The sequence below is a fragment of the Chlamydotis macqueenii genome, chromosome 25 (genome assembly GCF_036417535.1).
Source record: "Chlamydotis macqueenii isolate bChlMac1 chromosome 25, bChlMac1.mat, whole genome shotgun sequence".
Taxonomy (NCBI): domain Eukaryota; kingdom Metazoa; phylum Chordata; class Aves; order Otidiformes; family Otididae; genus Chlamydotis; species Chlamydotis macqueenii.
The window spans coordinates 5,620,756-5,638,292 of record NC_141580.1 but is presented as its reverse complement, the minus strand read 5'-3'; the positions used below and the strand labels follow the sequence as shown (position 1 = coordinate 5,638,292).

The window sequence follows — 17,537 nt, the reverse complement described above, 5'->3', positions numbered from 1 at the left end:
GATGGCTGGGCTCTGGGAGCCTTCTCCTTAGGTAAGAAGCGGGACTGCCCCTTGGAAGAACCGCGAGCCCTGGCTTTTCCCTTCTCTTGTCCTGTGGCACTCTGCTTCCTCGCGTTTCCCCCGGTAGCTCAGCCCTGCCTGGAGGCTGCCGGTCCTGGCGGGAGCTGCAGGGCTGAGCGCAGCGTTGGAGTTACCCTGCGACCCGCTGCCCTCGTGGGCAAGTCAGAAATGCATCTTCCCTTAAAAACGTTCCAAGGAGCACGGCCACCCCTCCTGCCAGGTGTTGGTAGCAGAGGAACACGCAGCATCCCACGCATCCTGCCCGCCCTCCATCCCTTCGCCCCTGCTCACAGACCAGCGCTTTATCCTCAGATTTGTTTTATTACCAGTTCTGCTTTAGATGAAACAGGCCTTCAGAATATAAAAATAATGTGTACAAATTAGCAGTTCATGTTTTACATTTCTGGCTTAAAGGCATTTATAAGTTACACATTCCTTTCCCTTCCCTCCCCTGGGAGCCGTGCGCGATGCGGAGCTGGCCGGCGTAGCCGCTGTACTTACAGCAGGAAGCAGTCGCTGCGCTGGCCGACAGCGAGGACTTACCCTGGCCTAGAAACGGGGGCTTAGCGAGAACATCCGCAGCAGCCGCGTGTCCTCGCGGCAGGGTGAGCGGGGGCTGTTTAACCAAGGAAATGTGTTAACGGGGGAATGGCGACAGCGCGTGCTTTGGATTTACCCAGCAGCAGCAGGGCGAGGGAGGGAGTGAGTCCAGTGCATTATCTGGAGGCTCGCGCGGCTCCCTGGCCTCTCTCCCGCCTGATTTCGGCAGCGTTTTGGGATCGTGGTGGTTGCTGCAGGGGCTGGAGGATGCTGAGCACCTGCAACCACTGTCTATCGGGAGCAGCCACCTGCTCCTCCTCCTCCTCCTCCTCCGGGGCTGATGGTCACCAACACAGCAGAGCGGCTCCAGCCCCGACAGCAGAGGCGGATGGCGGGGGCAGCACGAGGTACCACCTCACAGAGCCTGGAGGACAGCAACTCCTTGACCCTGCTGCTGATGGGTGTAGCTACGGAGCCTCCACTGCGGCGAGGAGCAGCCCAGCACCGCTCCCTGGATCCCGCTGAGACCCTGTGTGTGCTCCCTGCTCACGTAGCACAGAGCAATTTTAAGGAAGACGTATAAAATCACTGTAAAATAGCACCCCTGCCAGCTCCTGGGGTATGGACGCACCCAGGGTGGGATCTTTGCAGCAGACTCCTCACTGGGGCGGAGGCAGCGGAGGAGCGTGCGGGTCTGCGAGGCCTGGGGGGGATGCGCAGGGACCGCTGCGTCCCCGGCTCACCACCTCCTGCGGTGGGAAATTGAAGGCACCAGCGAGCTGAGGAGTGGGGCTGACCCCGAGACGGGCGTGCGGTGGAGGGGCTGTGGGGTGGGGATGGGGCAGCCCCTCTTTTCCTTCCAGGCTGAGCTGGGGACCCTTCCTGCACTCCCTGCCCACACCCAGGAGCGTCCCCGCCAGCCTGGAGGAGAGGAGCGCGGAGGCATCGCTAAGCAAGCGCCGGGGCATCCCTGCGCCGGACCGACGGGCATGCAAGATGGGAGCTGGCACGCTGAGACTGGAGCAACTGGGAGCGGGCGCTGTCCCTCCACCCCGCATGGTGTTGATGTCCTGCAGGCCCATCTGCGTCGGAAGGATGGTCCTGGCCCGGCCCCGGCGGCTGCAGGGACGGCACCGGTCACAGCGAGGGGTCCGGCGGCGGCTGCAGGCTCTGCCCCGACGCCCGTTTCTTGGCGCTGCCGCGGCCCTTGTCGGCGCGCCGGTAAGGGTTATTCCGCAAATCTGCACCAGGAGACAGCGCAGGGGCCGGCTGAGCTCCGCCTGCTCCGGCAAAGGCCGGGACCCAGTCGCTCACTGCCGCCCGCGAGTCACCCCGCTGGGAGAAGCCCGGCCCGCGGAGACGAGGAGCAGCAGCTACAAACACCCAGCCTGGGGGACCTCATCCCTCAGCAATTTTGGTGCCCAGCTCCATATTGAGAAGCTGGGGGTGACGCTGTGGTGCCCCCAGGGCTGGCACGGGGCAGAGCCCGGCTGATCGGCCGTGCAGCCGGAGGTGGCAATGGGCGAGAAACCCAGGAGGGCGGCGAAGTCCGGGCTGCGCCCTCGCCCTCGCCCCGCTGTCCCCACGTTACCTACAGAGGACTCTCCTCGTTGAAGCTCACATCGCAGAAGAGCCGGGACGAGCGCTTGCCCGTCCGGGCCGTGAAAGGAACAGTTTTCAGAGCTGAGCAGAGCAATCCAGGGAGACAGCGAGGAGGAGGAGGGAGGAGGAAGAAGCAGAAGAGGAGGAAGAGCTATGAGACAGGGCAGAGAGCGCGCGGCAGCTTTGCTGGGTGGGATGGGAAGGCGCTACAGGTGCGTTTGGTCCCCACCATGGGGCTTGGTAGCCCCCCGGCTCCAGACTGTGACAGCCCCGTCACCAAGGGTCTCCCCGCTGGCACCGGGCGCTGGCTCTGCTGCAGGGGATGCGCGCGGCCGCTCACCTGAAATAATGTCCTCGATGGCCCCATCCTTTCCTTCGTAGATGAGCGGCTCCTTCACCATCTGCTTCTTCTTCAGCTCGGCGATCATGTCCATCTGCTGCCGCTTGGCTTTCTGGCCGGGCAGCTGCTGGTGGGAAGGCGCGGGGTGAACAGCTTGGCCCCTCGCTGCACCCCAAAGGAGGTGGGGTACCCTCACCTTCACCCCCCACCCTGCTCTCCCTCACTGGGCCCCGTTTCGCCCTTCCCCACCACGCAGCCCGTGGGGCTGCCCCACCAGGACAGAGACACGTGGGGCTCCTTCACCTCGGGCTGGTTCTCGCTGCTGGGGGAGCCGGACTCCGCTTCTTTGGCCGCGGCCTCTTGTTTCTTCCACAGCTCGATGTCCTGCTCTGCTTTCTTGGGAGAGGCGCAGGGAGGGTGTGCTGAGCCGGGGGGGACCTGCTGTGGGACCCCCAGCTCCCCCTTTGTCCCCTCGCCAGCCCCCAGCTCGCCCCAACCCAGCTCCAGCATCTCTGGTCGCCCCAAACGACTCTGGGGCGATTTCTGCCCCGTGAGTCCCCAGCCTCACGTGTGGCTTTTACTGGTTACCCCAAAGTGAGATCAGATCCCCCCCCCCCCCAGACCCCAAATCCCCTCACCACCCCCCAGAAACAGGGCACCCCCCCATCCCCTCCTACCTTGTAGGCTCTGATGAAGCGCATGAACACGGGGAAGAAGGTGGTAGGGGGACTGGTCTTGGGGTTCTCCCCAAAATACTCCACAGCTGACTCGTACGCCTCCTGCGGGCAGAGACACCCCGATCCAGGGGGCTGGGGCCAGGCCGCGGCACCCCATCGCCCATTGCCTCCTTCCAGCCTCTCCCATCTCACCACCCCGCTCCCCATCCCCGCCGGCTCTCCTGGAGCCACGGCCCAACCAGGCGCCTCTCCCACGGGGTGTCCCCAGCGTGGGGGGGCCCAATCCCGCCCCACGACCCCGCGCCGCCCCCAGCACCCACCTTGGCGGTTTTGCTGTCAGCCTGCAGCTTCTCCATCACCTCCGAATTGACCTTGAGGAACTCCTTGAGCACGGGGCTGTCGTCCTGCCGCATGAACTCTTTGCGGGTCAGCTCCATGCCCTGCTGCAGGCTCCGCACGTCCTGCAGCACACCGTCCAGGGAGACTGCGGGGAGGGCGCGCAGGGCCGGGGTCAGGGTGGGCTCGGAGACCCCCCCGCGCCAGGGCTGCAGCCTGCTGTGACCCTGGCCCCCGGTCCTCCCGGTCCCTACCCGTGCCCGCCTTGTCGAGGAAGTGCAGCTCGGTGTGGAAGCCGGTCAGCTCGGGGTATTTCTCCGCGATCACCCGCACCAGGTAATGCAGCAGCGTCTGCTTGCGGTCCGTCGACTTCATCTCCAGCAGCTGGGAGACAGCGGCGTCAGCGCCGACCCGCAGCCCACCGCCCCACCCGGTGGCTCTCCGTCCCCACGGCTGGGTCTATGTCCCTCCGCCCCCTGGTTCTCATCTTCCTCCATCCCCAACTGGGTCCTGCATCCTTCCATCTCTCCATAGCTGGTCCCTGCATCCTCCCAACGCCCACAGCCAGTCCTGGTGGCTCTCCATCCCTATAGCTCCTTCCCATGCCTCTCCAAACCCTATAGATGGTTCCCGCATCCCTCCATCCCCACAGATGACACCCGTGTCCCTCCATCCCTCTATCTGGTCTTTGCATCCCTCCATCCCACATCAGCATCCCGTGCCCCTCCGTCCCCACGGTGACAGTGTCCCCGTGCACCAGCCCAGCGGGCAGCCCCGCGCTGACCCTACCACGTCGAGGCTCTGCAGCCGGAAGCCGTAGGCTGCCCCACGCTTGCTGCTGTTCATGTAGTTCCCAAAGGCCAGGACGATCTGCGGAGACACCACGGATGGGGCACCTCGGGGGGGCACTGCGCCTACACCCGCCCTGCGTGCACCCGTTCCACCCCAACATCCTCCCGTCAGAGCCACCGCGCCCCAAACGCCTCACCTCCAGGATGTTGCGCAGTTTGCTGGAGGACTTGAGGGACATGGAGGCGGCAATGATGGCGTTGAGTTGCTGCGGGTGGGAGAAGCATATGAGTCTTGCTGCGAGATGTCACCCCCTCGCACGCCACCCACAGCCCCACCGTGTCCCCCCAGCACCCACCGGCATGAGCAGCTGGGCCGTGTCGTTGAAGTTGCCCAGGAAGATCATGACGTTCATATGCTCAGCCAGGCGTGGGATCTTGCTGAAGCGGATCATGAACTGGTCCTCCTCCGAGAGCTCCTCCGGTGACTGCTGCTCCCGCTCAAACTTCTCGATGAGCGTCCGCTCGTACTCAGTGGGAAGGAAGCGCATCAGCAGCTCCAGAAAGTCGAGGCTCAGGGCTTGCTGGTCGTACCTGTGGGTGGTGGGAGGCCCCCAGGGCAGTGAGATTCTGCAGCAGGTCCCTCAGCCCAACATCACCCATGGCTGGTTCCCATCTTCCTCCATCCCCACGGCTGGTTCTCCATCCCTCCATCTCTCCATATCTGGTGCCGCCACTCCCACAGCCCCAGCACACCCTATGCTGTCCCAATTCCTCACCCGACCTTCTCCTGCCCTTCAAGGAGGGGACACTCACATCTCGATGGCTGTGCAGATGTCCTGGATGCTGCGGCCGCCCTTGCGGAGGGTGATGGCCAGGTTCTTGGCTCGGTTGGACTCCATGAGGGTGACCTTGCTGGGAGCCTTCTGTGTGGCCTTCACCTTGAGGGCATTGATGTCCAAGCCAGGGCCCTGCGCCTTGGTCTTGAACTGCTCCTCAAAGTCGCTCATGTCCAGCTCCTGTGGGGAGACAGGGGAGGTGACGCAGGACATCGGGGGCGAGGATGGAGCCAGAGGACTGGGACAAGGGGGAGAGGGGCAAGAGGAGGAAGACAGAGCAAGGGGATGAGGTCAAGTTGAAGGGATGATGTCAAGTTGAAGGGATGAGGATGTAGCAAGGGGACAAGGAGATAGGGAGTGGGTAAGGAGGGGATGAGAGGACCAGAGGCTGAAGATGAGGAAGAAGACATGGACAGGATGCAAGGTTGAGGACGGAGCAAGGGGACAAGGATGGGGTGACAGGACAAGCATGGCAGATCCCATGTTGTCCCTCTCCATGGCGCTGAGGAGCCGCTCCGACCTCCAGCTCCTCCAGCAGCCACGCTGACACCACGGACAGGTGCAAGGTGGGCACGGGGGCAACCTCAGCGCAGGGACAGCGTGGACTGGGGCACTGGCCCAGCCGAGCACCCTGCGCCCAGACCCCCCGGACCCCGCTGCTCCTCACCTGCAGCACCTTCTCGTCGTTGAGCTCGGTGAAGACGGTGCCATCGATTTGGCTCGGCTTCAGCGCCACCCAGTTGAAGACAGGCATGCGAAACTTGGTCTGGATCGGCTTCTTCACCTTCACTGTGGGGTGATGGGGACGCGTCACGGGGCGGGGGGGTCCCCAACCCACCCCGGAGTGCCCCCAGCCCTTGCCTGGGGGACGTCCCCACCATCCCTGGGCCACACTCACCTGAACCGCCGGCGGCGTGGGGGGCAGCTGGCCTGGCTGGGAGCTGCCCACCGAGCGGTGGGGGTGGTGGAGGTGGGGGAATGGGGCCCGCCGCCCCCCCCGGGGGCAGCGGGGGGGGTGGTGGCACTTGGGCACCCGGGAGTGGAGGGGCTGGCGGGGGAGCAGTGCTCGTGGGCAGCGGGGGGGCGCGGGGGGGGGGGGGGGCCGGGCTGAGCCCCCGGCAGCGGTGGCGGGGGTGGGGGCGCCGGGGGGGCAGGGGGTGCTGGTGAGGGAGACGGGGCTGGAGCTGCAGCATCTGCAATGGAAAGAAGACGCAGGTGAGAGGTGGCACGGTGCCGTCGCCGGGCTCCCTCGGCCACCGAGTGACTCTGCATCCCCGGGCACAGCCCCGCACCCCTGCCTCAGTTTCCCTGCCCGGAGACACGTTGCCACCCCTCCTCTGCACCGGCTGTCCCTAGGGAAGGGGACACGACGGGCTGCCGCCACCCCCTGCAGCCGCGGTACCTGTGCTGGTGGCGGTGGCAGTGGTGGTGGCGGTGGTGGCCTCTCCGGTAACCACGGGGGCTGCCGGGGTTTCTATGACGACGGGGACAATTTCGATGGCGACGTCTCCATCGGGCCCACGCAGGATCTGCACCAAGCCCTTCTCCTCCAGCTCCGCCAGCCGCCGCTCCAGCGCCAGCCGGTAGCACTCCTGGGGCTGCGGGGCCGGCGGGCTGGGTGGCCGCGGTGGGCTCAGCTGCTCCTGCAGTGGTGACAAGCCCCGGCGGATCGCTGGTGTCCCACTGCCCTCCCAGTTAAACCCCAGTCCCTCAGGCACCCGTCCCTTCCTCCAGCGTGGCAGGGTGCTCACCCGCAGCGCCTCCAGCTCCCGCCGCGCCTGGCTCAGCTGCTTCTCCAGCTCCGCTATCTTGGCCATGGAGTCGTTCTCCGCATCCTGCAGCTTCTCCGTCAACTGCAGGGGACGAGGCGACGTCGCTCAGCCCCGTCCCCGTCCCTCCCTCGGGGCTGGCGTCAGCAGCTCCTGCCCACGCACCCACGTCCCACCTGGTTGACGTGCTCCTGGAGCTCCTCCATGTGCTCCAGCACCGCCGTCTTGGTCTCCGAGTCCTCCAGCATGGCCCCCACGTCGAAGACATTGTCCAGGTAGGCTTGGATCTGCACCTGCAGCTTGTCGCTCTCGGTCAGCCGGAGGGTCTGCCACGGGACGGGACGCGGCACCGTCACAGACCCGCTCCGGCACCCGCCCACCTCCGGCAGCGGGGGCTCAGCAGCGGGGCGGTGCGGGACCACCCACCTCCAGGTAGTGGTCCAGCCCCAGGTGGGTGAACTCGTACTGCAGGAAGACGCGGAAGTTCATGTTCTCCACCGAGTGCACCACGATGTTGATGAACTGCATGCAGGCCACCTGCGGGACGCGGACAGGCTCAGCATGGCGCAGTGGCCCGGTAATCCTCGGGGACACGGCGCCCTTGGGGGATGCATAGTGGGTTCACAGCCCTGGGGACGCAGGGACCTGGGGATGGACCAGCAGCTCTTGGGGACGCAGGGACCTGGGGACAGCACGGTGGCTGGGCCACCCTTGAGGACACGACAGTTTGGGGACAGCCCTCGGGGACACAGTGCCCGGGGCACAGAAGAGCACCAGCCCCATCAGCTGCTCACCATGAAGTCGATGTTGCTGTCCTCGTTTCGGAAATACTCCATCAGCTTCTCGAAGCGGTTCTTCTCGCCGCAGACCTGGGGTGGGAGCAGGAGGCTGAGGGCCGGGAGGGGCACGGCCAGGGTGGGCACCCAGGGTGGGGGGTGGCAAGAGCAACGGCCAGAGCACCCCCAAGCGAGCCACAGGATGGGCATTCGTCGGACAGGGGAAGCCCCGATGAGGCAGGGGAAACTGAGGCATGAGCCCAGGTGGGGCACGAGCGCCAGTGTGGGGATCGCGTGTCTCTTGCTGGGGACTCACCTCCTTGAAGTTGTCGAAGGCGGCCAGGATGATGTCGTGGCCACCTCGGACCAGGCAGACGGCGGCCAGAAGCTCCAGCACCAGCGCCTTGGTCCTGTGGAGACACAGGGCGCGAGGGGGTCGGGGCCATGGGGCCAGCAAGGGGACAAGGGGACGGAGGATGGGTGACCGGGGGCAGCTCTTACCTGGCACTCTTGTTGTTGAGGCTCAAGGTGATCTCGTTGACGCAGGCCGGGTGGTTCATCACCAGGCTGAAGCCAGACTTTGGGGGAAAAGGAGCGTTAACGGGGTCGCGTGTACTCCTGCCCCCACCCCGCGACGCGCCAGGACCTTGGGATGTCCCCACGGCACGTCCCCACCAGACAGGAGGTTGAGTGAGGACATCTCAGAGCGAAGGGATGGAAAACGGGTCCCACCCTAAACCCTGACCCAGAAAACGACACTGCCGGGGCCAGAGACTTTTGGGGAGCCCCGGGCAGGCCCCCCAGGATGCTGTCCCCTCCCACCTGGTAGTTCATGATGGCGCGCAGACACATGATGCAGACGTGGACATCGTCCTTCTGGCTGACGAGGCGGGAGTTCCTCAGCGCCTTCCTGCTGTGCGCGGGGTTCAGCCTGGGCGGGCGAGAGGGCGGCTGAGCGGGGGCCGGGGGTGGCCGGGGGGGCGCAGCACAAGCGGGGAGGGGGCAGCGCATGGCTGGGTGGCAGCAGCAGAGAGGGGGACACCAGTGGACCCGGGCGGTTGCGTCCCCACGGGAGAGACCCCCAAGCCCGCGCCCGTCTAGAAGCCTGGTGGGGTGATGGAGCGTGGGACGGCGGCTGGGTGCCCCTCGTGCGCACGGGCGGTCTCGGAGGCTCACCGGGGCGGGCAGGAGCTGCCGGGTGACCTGGGGCTACCGTCCCCATCGCTGCCCGGGGCGCCGCAGGGGACGGCGGGGTGGACGTGGCGGAGGAGGGTGTGGATGTGCTGGTTCGAGAGGCAGCAGCTGGAGGCGCGTTAGAGCCTGCAGGACAGGAGGGAGAAAGGGGGCTCCCGCGCCGCCCCTGGGACAGCCGGGCCTGGGGACATGGGTGGGGGGACGAGGGCTGGGACCCCTCCGTGGGTGCCACGTCACTCCTGACCTGTCCCTGGGGCCGGGGACAGGAGCTGCTGGCAGGCGGCGAGGGACCCCCGCCGTCCCCGTGGTGCCACGCTACGGCTCCCAGGGTGACCGGGGCGAGCTGCCCCCTGGGACCCCCTGCCCAGCCGCAGGCTCTGTCCCCAACACGGTGACCGGCAGCGGGGTCCTGCCTGGGCGTCCCTGCCCCACCAGCACCCCGGCCCCGTCACCTACCGTCAGCGCGTCCCCCCGGCAGCGTGCAAGAGAAGAGCGGGGTTAGAAGGGGGCTGCGGGGCGAGCGGCGCCAAGCGAGAGCCACCGGCCACCAGGACCGGCTACGCAGGCCCATTCCTCCACCCGGGTTTGAAACCCGGGCGGGGGGGGGTTGCGATTTGCTCCCCCCCAAAATCTCAAGCACCTCCAATTTGTGCTCATCCACGGATTATGCCCAGAGCGTCCCACAACGGTCGCGGGGCCGAGCTGGGGGCCACTGATCCAGCCCAGCCCCCGGCAGGGTTTATCCCTTCCGCGCGTGCACAGGGACGCGGCTTTGTCCCCCGCAAAACCAGCTCCGGGGACCCATTTTTTAGGCGCAGGCCTGCGTCTCCCTGCCCAGCCCCTCTCCAAGCGCGGTGCGGCTGGGGGTGCAGCGAGGCAGAGAGCAGGGTCGGGGGCGGCACGGGGACGGGGCCCAGCGTTACCTGACGGTGAGGTGCCGCACTTTGGAGGAGCCCTGGGTGGGGGACGAGGAGTTGCTTTTGCTCAGGTCCTCCAGCGACCGCTCCAGGGCCTTGCCCTTGTCGGAGCCCGGGCTGCCATTCTCCCCGCTCTCCATGTCGTACCTGGGGGGCGCGGGGACACGGGGACGGGTGAGACGTGGCGCCCCGACGTCCCACCGGGCCTGGGGACGTGGGCTGCTCTCCTCCACCCCAGCCGTGGAGTATCCTTCGCTCCATCGCTCCCACGGCCGGGGGAGAGCAGCCCCCTGGGACACCCCCAGCCCCTCCGAATCTCGAGGTGGGGATCGCAGCCGTGGGGAAGGGGGACCCGCTGGGGACGTACGCGACAGAGCACTGGGCGAAGGCGAGATACTCCAGCAGCACATCCAGCCCCTTGTTCTCCTCGTTGAGGAACTCCTGGACCCAGCTGTCGGGGGGTGCAGGGGGTCAGCGGGCTCCACCAGCCCCTCTCATCCTCCCTTCCACCCCGCCTCGGACCCCCGGGGACAGCAGCGGTGGCCAGGTGACGACGCGGACGCCACCAGGTCCCCCTTCCGTACCCGATGTAGTTAGTTCTCAAGGAAATCTCCAGCTCCCGGAGCACCTGCGTCGACTCCTGCACCCGCCGCTTGAACTGGGGGACGGGGAGAGTCGTTGGCACCGTCCCCACGCCCGGCCCGGCACGGGACCAGGGGTGCGAGGGGCAGCCTCACCTTCCTGCTTACGCCGCCCGTGTCCAAGTAGCTCTTCAGCTTCTGGATGTAGGCGGACGGTGGGTTTTTCACCTGGAAACGCTCCTACAAACGCCAGGGAGAGACTGAAACGGGGCCACCCGCCCGCAGCACGGGTACGCGGCAGCCACCATGTCCCCATCCCCGCCCCCGCGCCGCAGATGGCCGCGCGTCAATGTTTAATGGGGTTAATAAGGCTGCCTCGCTAACGGAGATGGATGTCGGCGCTCGGCACGCGCTGGATGGGCAGCCGCACCGCCAGCGGCGCTCGGGGACGGGGACAGCAGCGGGGACACCGTGACACCGGACCTCACCTGGTCGCAGATGAGCTCCCACTTCTTCTCGTTGTCGTACTGGTTGAGCAGCTTCATCTTGTCCGGGGGCAGGTTCATGGAGTTCTGCGGGGTGACGGGTGTCAGGGTTGGAGGTCACTCCCCCCCAAAAACATTGCCTGGGGCTGTGGGACCCCCAGCTCACCCAGCACCTGGCTCAGCAGTGGGACGATGAGGACACCAGTGGGAGGATGGGGACACCACTATTCCCAGTACGTTAGTGTCCCATCAGCCACGGCCCCATCAGCAACGTCCCCAGGGTGGAGGACATGGGGCGTTAGCAGGGGATGGGAGGAAAAACTGGACCTCTCCACCCATGTCATGAGTGCGTGACACTCCCGGCCTCAGCCAGACCAGCACCTGTCCCCAGCAGAGCTGCTTGGGCTGAGGGACAGGGACACGGGCTGGGGCGGTCACCTCTGAGCTCCCGCACAACCTGGCTGGTGAAATCGGTGTTTCACAGAGACACGATGGCAGGACAGGGCCTGGCGCGTCACCACAGCCCTCCACGCCATCATTGCACAACCCTGGCGCGCACCACCCCCCAGGGCCGCCCCGGCAGGACGTGAGGTGGTTTCCGCCCTGCGAACGGCGCGAGACAGCTGTCGAAACCGCTCCGCGCAGCGGCGGAGGGCTCCGTGGGGCCCTGGGTGAAGCTCCTGCCTTCGGGGTGCTTGGGGACACAGTGGGTCTCCGAGGAACCCCACGGAGTGACCAGCGGAGCCTTTAATGGGGCACCCACTGGGAGCTCAGCCCAGGTCACGGCTGATCTAGAGGACCCATTTCTCCATGATCTGCTCCCAGGGGGAACCCAGGAGCTGAGGCCGCTGCTCACCTGGAGGAACCAGGCAAGACGGCACCATGGCACCTGGAGGTGACGCACAGCCCCAAGTCACCCTTAACCTCCAGTTTTGGTGTCCCGTGGTGCCCCAGGATGGGGATGTGGGGTGCATGCATCCCTGGGACGCCCAGGTCCTTGGGAAAGAGGCATCTCGTGGGGGTTTGGTTGCCCACAGAGGAGCAGGTCCAAGAGGAGAGGCGCCACGGCGGCAGGCAGGAGCGGAAAACCTCGCCGCCCGCCTCGGCCGAGGACCTGCCGGGCCGCTTTCGCAAGAAGCCACAGCCAGGAGACGTGGGCAGAGAGGAGCCGGCGCTGGGCCAGCGGACAGCTCGCACGGAGCGCTGGGCAGGGAGGGGAAAATTAGGCCGCAGGGTCAGAAACAGCCTCCTCGCCAAGCTGCCGGGGGGGTCCCAGGACGGGAGAGGTGCAGCAGCAGCTGGATGTCCCCTTTGCCAGGAGCCCTGTCCCCATGGTCCCCAAGCTGCCATCCTTGGGATGGACGAGACCCTCAGGAGGGTCACAGCAAGGGCCAGGGCTGTGCCCAGAGGGACCATGCACTCCAGCACCCCGCCCAGGGCTCTGTGGCACCCTCCATGGGACGCTGATGGGTGCCCTCAGCAGAGAGGGGACGGGTGGTGGCACCCATTGCACGGACCACCTCTTCCAGTGACCATGGGCGCCACCTGGAAAAACCAGGACCACACGTCACCGGTGGGACGGGAGCTCCCGCGGGCTCTGGGGGGACGCTGGGGATGTCCCCACAGAGGCGGCTCTGCCGCTGAGCCCCGCGGTCCTTTCCTCACGAGCAGGGCTGGGCCGGGTGACAGGATGTGGCACGGGTAGAAACTGGGTGGTGGCCACGTCCCACCACGGCTCTGGGCGGGCACGTGGTGCTGGTTTGGAAGGAAGTGGCTCTGCCTGAGGTCGTTGACAGCAGCACGAAGAAACCGGTTTTCGTTTCCTGCCGGGGAGAGGGTGACCGGTGCTGGCGGGAGGTGTGGGGCAGGAGGGGGGTGTGGGGCAGGAGGGAGGTATGGGCCTGACCGCGAGATGCGGGGCAGCAGCAGCCGAGCACCCCAGAGGAAGGGCTTAGTCCTGCTCCTCTTCCTCCTTGGGGGACAAGGACAGAGGGGCCGCGGGGACTTGCCCCCAGCAGCCACATCCCAACCCCGTCACCCAGCACCCTCGTCCCACCCCGGTGTGGGGCCTCCCCACCCTCACCCCCCAGCCCGCCAGCAGCGTCACAGCCTAGCGAAGAGGCGTCACCAAACGTCCCCCACCGAACCTCCCGGCACACGAGGTGCCACGGAGCCCGTGGTGCCAGACACCCCGTGCCCGGCTGGGACCCCCGCGGTTGAGTCAGGCGTCACCCAGCACCCAAAACCAGACCGGGGGCGGCACAGCGGCACCTACTTCATTTTCCGCTATGAAAAGACCTTTTTGCTTTGCCGCCGAGCGGGGGATGGAGCTATTTTGGGTGGCAGACACCTTCTTTTTGTTCCGTACGCCGGCAGGCTGAGCCGAGCGGAGCCGGGCTCTGCACCAAACCCTAGCGCAAAAAATTCAAAGCATCCTTTCCGGAAGCGTTTGCTCTGCAAAACACCAGCAGGCTCGGGTGAAAGGAGGGCTGAACGCGGGGAGAGTCGTTTCTGGGGCACGCGGGACACGCATCCAGGGAGCGGGCACAGACAGCCCCGACGGCACGTGGCACGGGGGAGCATCCCGGTCCGGACACCGGGTACCGACCCTGCCCACGGCAGGGAAGCGGCCGGAGCAGTCCCGGGATGGCGAGCTGGGGGCTTCCACCGAGCCGTTGGCCACGGCAGGGCTAACGGCACCGGGTTCCCGGGGCTGAGGGGCCAACGCGCTGCCGGGATGCTCCATCCCGCGTGGCCATGCAGAGCGATGCTCCCACCCGAGGGGGTCCGGGGCATCTCCTCGGTGGCAGCCCTCCCGTGGTGTCCCCTCCAGGGACCCTGCCCGCCACCGGATCCAACCTCCTGCCTCTTCCCGAGGCTGGGCGCCGGGCACCCGGCAGGATCAGGCCCACCCAGGGTTTTCCCAACGCCATGCCCGCGCACAGCGGGGAGCCCTGCGTCGGGATGTCCCCCTGATCCACCCAGGGCCTGATCCCCTCGCCCAGGGCCTGCCCTGTGCCGGGACGCCCTCCTCCTTCAGCCGGGCCCGGTCCCCTTCCCTTCCCTCCGTGGGGACACCCCACTGCAGCCCCCAGCCGGACCTGGCCACTGTGCAGGGGAACGGATCCAGCGGAAAAGCGGAGCACGGGTTTTCTTTCCCGGTTGAGCCGAGGCCAAGGCCACAGCCCAGGGTGACCAGTCCCACCGCTGGGGCCAACAGCACATCTGCAAACATCTGCAGTGGTGACGTTTGCCGCTGCACGGGAGAAGCAGCAGCAAAGATCCTGCCAGGAAATCTTCCCAGCCGGAGCAGCCCCCATCCCCAAGGCTCCGGCCAAACCCCCCCATTTATTTTCGGCTTCACCTCCACCACGTCCTGGACTCACCATTCCGTTTCTGTTTTCCCGATCGCTCCCTCTTGATGTGCAAAAGGAGGGAAAAAATCCCAACGGCTCCTGAGCAGGAGCAGCCGAGCATCCCCACCCCAGCACAAAGACACTCTCCTTCCTCCACTCCATCCCAAAAAGCCACCTTGGCACGTCCCAGACCAGCCGGCACGGGGACAACCCTCCCGTCGCTCTGCCAAAGCAGCGCCTGCCACGGTGCCCTAGCTGGGAAGAAGCCAACTTTTGGGGAATAACATGAAATTCCCCATTTCTCAGTTTATCCATCCCCTTCCCGGAGGCAGTTTGGATCCATTGGCTTTCCTGCCAGGCTTTGCCCCATCAGCTCTCCCAGTCTGGGATGTCCAGCCCCAAAACTGGTTTGCATCGACGTGCCCTCATGGCATCACTGTAACCATGGCGACGCATCGGTGTCTGACTGGGAGATTCCCAACCCATCACCTCTCGCTCCGTCACTGATCTCACAACCTCAGGAGGCGGAAAAATGGAATCCCGACTTAAGGAACGTGGCTGGGGTGGCTGAGGGCGGAGGGATGTCCCCATCCCCGTCCCCTGGGGGGTCCCGCTGCCGTGAGAAGGGGGAAGGGAACCTGCGAAAGGAGGAAGCGAGATTGGGACAGCCGATTTCACAAGAGGCCTGCTTCCCGTCTGGCCAGAACTCAGCCCCCGCGTCCCCCCGGCTTTTCCCCTGGGGTGGAGGCGGTCGGGGTGGCGGCGAGGGTCTGGAGCGTCATTTTCCCATTTTCCGATAATTTTTTGGCTTTGGATCCCCAACCTGCCGCCACCCAGCCAGGAGAAAAGCGCCATTTCCTGAGGCCTCACAGCAGCGGAAGCACCCCGAGGTCCCCTGCCGCCCGTCCCCTCCTGCCACCGCCGCCACACCACGCGGGAGCCAGCACCGGCGCCGCCGCCCCGCTCAGCCGCCCACCGCCCAGCCAGCCACAGGTGCCCCACGGCAAAGCCCCTTCTTCGGAGGTTTCGGGGGTCCCATGCGGATCCCCGCCTCGCAAAGCCCTTCGCCTTCACCCCCCCGCGACTGCGCCGCACTGGTGCTGGGGCTGCCGGCGGCGGAGAAGCGGCAGCGGCTCCGGATGCAGTGCCTGTCCCCAAATAATCCTCCTGTAAACGCCACGAAACTAAAAAAGCTTCCCAATAATTCACGCTCGGGGCCGGGACGGTGGATCCCACCGGGCGGGTCCCAGCGTTTCGGCATCGGCGGGAGCTTTCGCGCGCGGCACAAAACGCAAACGGGGTCCATCTCCCGCTGGGGGAACAAGAGATTAAAGCCGCGATTTTTTCCCCCGCCACCTCCCCCCCCCCAGCCTGACCCTCCGGCACGGAGCATTTTTGGGCAGGGCACGGAGAGGGGGCTGCAGCGTACCCCGGCCCCGCGGCGGGACGGCGGCCGGCCTGGCGCGAAGGTCACGGCAGGCTGACCCCGCTCAAGGACGGCGGGCAGCGAGCGCGAGCCGATCTCCCGCAGCTCCCGGCGTTTCCAGGAGCTGCCATCCCACGGGAACGCGGCTTCGGCATCGCCCGCTGCCGGGAGCGATGCCGGTGGGTTTCTATTTTCCCGGAGGGGGAGGAAGATGAGGAAGAGGAGGAGAGCGGAGCGCTTGGCCGGCCGCAGCACCGGCTGCCTGCGGCACGCGCTGTCGGCTCGGGGCCCTGCCGTGGGGCCGGGGTCACCCCAATATTTTGAGGTTGGATCCTCCCTGCTACGGGAGCACCGGGGGGGCAGCGCCGGCTGGGGGGCGCGGGGGGGCATCCCCCAGGGCGGGGGGCGAGCATCCCTGGGAGTAAGGGGGTGGGGGAGAGGAGAAATTAGTGTTAGTAGTAATGAAAATTAATAGTTAAATAATATTTTTAAATGATAATAGAATAAGAGGATGTTATAACAAAAATATTATTCTTAATAAAAATTAATAGTTAAATAATAAAATTTTTAAATTATCATAGAATTGGAGGATGTTCCAGTAATTTAAATAGTAGAGCTGATGCTGAGGGTGATGGCGGTGGCGCTGCCCACGAAGAGCTGGGGCAGGACTGGGGCAGGACTGGGGCAGGATTTGGGGTCCCCCCCCCGCACCCCCCGGCCCCCGCTCACCAGGACGCGGCCGAAGCGCTCCTCCAGCTCGGCGGGGCCGGGCATGGGCAGCCGGGCGGGCGGCGGGGCGGCGGCGCTGGGGGGGGGCAGGGGGAGCCGGGCGTCGCGGCTCTCCCGCCCCGCGGCCCCCCCGTCCAAGCCCCCGGCCGCGTTGCCCATGGCGGGGGCGCGCGGGGGGGGGTGGGTGTGGGGGGTGCGCCCGGGTCCGGTCGGGCGGGGTGTGCGGGGTCGGGGGGGTGAGGGGGGGGGCGGGCCGCTCCCGTCCCCTCCGTGCCCGCCGCCGCTCGCCGCCGTTTGCAACTTCGCCGGAGCGGCCGCGCGCGCCAACACCTCCCCCCGCCCCGCGGGCAGCGCGCGGCCGCGCCCCGGCCCCGGCCGCGAGCGGAGGGAGGCGGCCCCGCACCTGCGGCCCCGCCCGCGCGGCGGCTCGGGCCCGGCTGCCGGTAACGCACCGCCCCGCGCCGCGCCGAACCGCGCCGCACCGTGCCGAACCGCACCGCCCCGCACCGCGCCTCGGCCTGCACCGCACCGCGCCGCGCCGCACCGCAGCGCGGGGGGGGAGTGCGGTGTGTCTTGGGTCATTTTATTTTACCTTATTTTATCTAATTTTACCTTATTTATTTTATTTTAGCTTATTTTACCATATTTTATTTTAATTTACCTTATTTTATTTTATTATTTTAATTTATTTTATTTTAGCTTATTTTACTTTATTTTATTTTATTTTTAATTCCCTTGCATTTTATTTATTTATTCATTTTAAAGTGTCCTTTATTTTTTATTTTATGCATTATTTTATTTTATTATTTGTTGTTTTATTTTAGTTTATTATTTTATTTAATTTGTATTTCATTATTTATTTTAATTTCAATTTTTTTTTATTTTATTGTTTTAGTTTATCAACTTTTAGAAATTTTTAAGTTTTATTTTATCTCACTTTAATTTTTATCTTATTTATTTTATTTATGAAATAAAATAAGCAATGAATTTATAAATAATAATAAATAACATTTTAAATTATTGCTATTTATTGTTATTTCACTAGACCAGGCTCTGAGCAACCTGACCTGGTTGGAGATGTCCCTGCTCCTGGCACGGGGGCGGGCGGTTGGTGATGACCTG

General features: G+C 65.2%; 2 protein-coding genes across 5 annotated transcripts; both read right to left on the bottom strand.

The window, feature by feature from the left end:
• Positions 1 to 1,599: 1,599 nt before the first annotated feature.
• On the bottom strand, positions 1,600 to 6,709 carry LOC104476120 (formin-like protein 1). Of its 3 annotated transcripts, none has more exons than XM_086766777.1 (13): positions 6,585 to 6,709; positions 6,081 to 6,375; positions 5,850 to 5,971; positions 5,160 to 5,362; positions 4,703 to 4,937; positions 4,544 to 4,612; positions 4,345 to 4,425; positions 3,810 to 3,939; positions 3,540 to 3,703; positions 3,220 to 3,321; positions 2,846 to 2,938; positions 2,543 to 2,669; positions 1,600 to 1,841 (listed from the first exon to the last, which is right to left on the bottom strand). In XM_086766777.1, the coding sequence occupies exons 2-13, from the start codon at positions 6,373 to 6,375 to the stop codon at positions 1,738 to 1,740; spliced, it is 1,725 nt and encodes a 574-aa protein (XP_086622903.1). In that variant the 5' UTR covers positions 6,585 to 6,709; the 3' UTR covers positions 1,600 to 1,737. The 3 variants fall into 3 exon arrangements, with proteins under 3 accessions (XP_086622903.1, XP_086622904.1, XP_086622902.1); XM_086766778.1 differs by lacking the exon at positions 6,585 to 6,709 and adding an exon at positions 2,192 to 2,283 and having other exon boundaries at positions 1,707 to 1,841; positions 6,081 to 6,275; XM_086766776.1 differs by lacking the exon at positions 6,585 to 6,709 and adding an exon at positions 2,192 to 2,283 and having other exon boundaries at positions 1,707 to 1,841; positions 2,543 to 2,666; positions 6,081 to 6,268.
• Positions 6,710 to 8,255: 1,546 nt separating this feature from the next.
• LOC147597785 (formin-like protein 1) lies at positions 8,256 to 16,526 on the bottom strand. 2 transcript variants are annotated; one of them, XM_086766780.1, is made up of 8 exons: positions 16,416 to 16,526; positions 10,908 to 10,991; positions 10,576 to 10,659; positions 10,423 to 10,496; positions 10,206 to 10,289; positions 9,845 to 9,985; positions 8,904 to 9,029; positions 8,256 to 8,658 (listed from the first exon to the last, which is right to left on the bottom strand). In XM_086766780.1, exons 1-8 carry the CDS (start codon positions 16,458 to 16,460, stop codon positions 8,325 to 8,327), a joined length of 972 nt encoding a protein of 323 aa, XP_086622906.1. In that variant the 5' UTR covers positions 16,461 to 16,526; the 3' UTR covers positions 8,256 to 8,324. The 2 variants fall into 2 exon arrangements, with proteins under 2 accessions (XP_086622906.1, XP_086622907.1); XM_086766781.1 differs by lacking the exon at positions 8,256 to 8,658 and having other exon boundaries at positions 8,922 to 9,047.
• Positions 16,527 to 17,537: the final 1,011 nt, after the last annotated feature.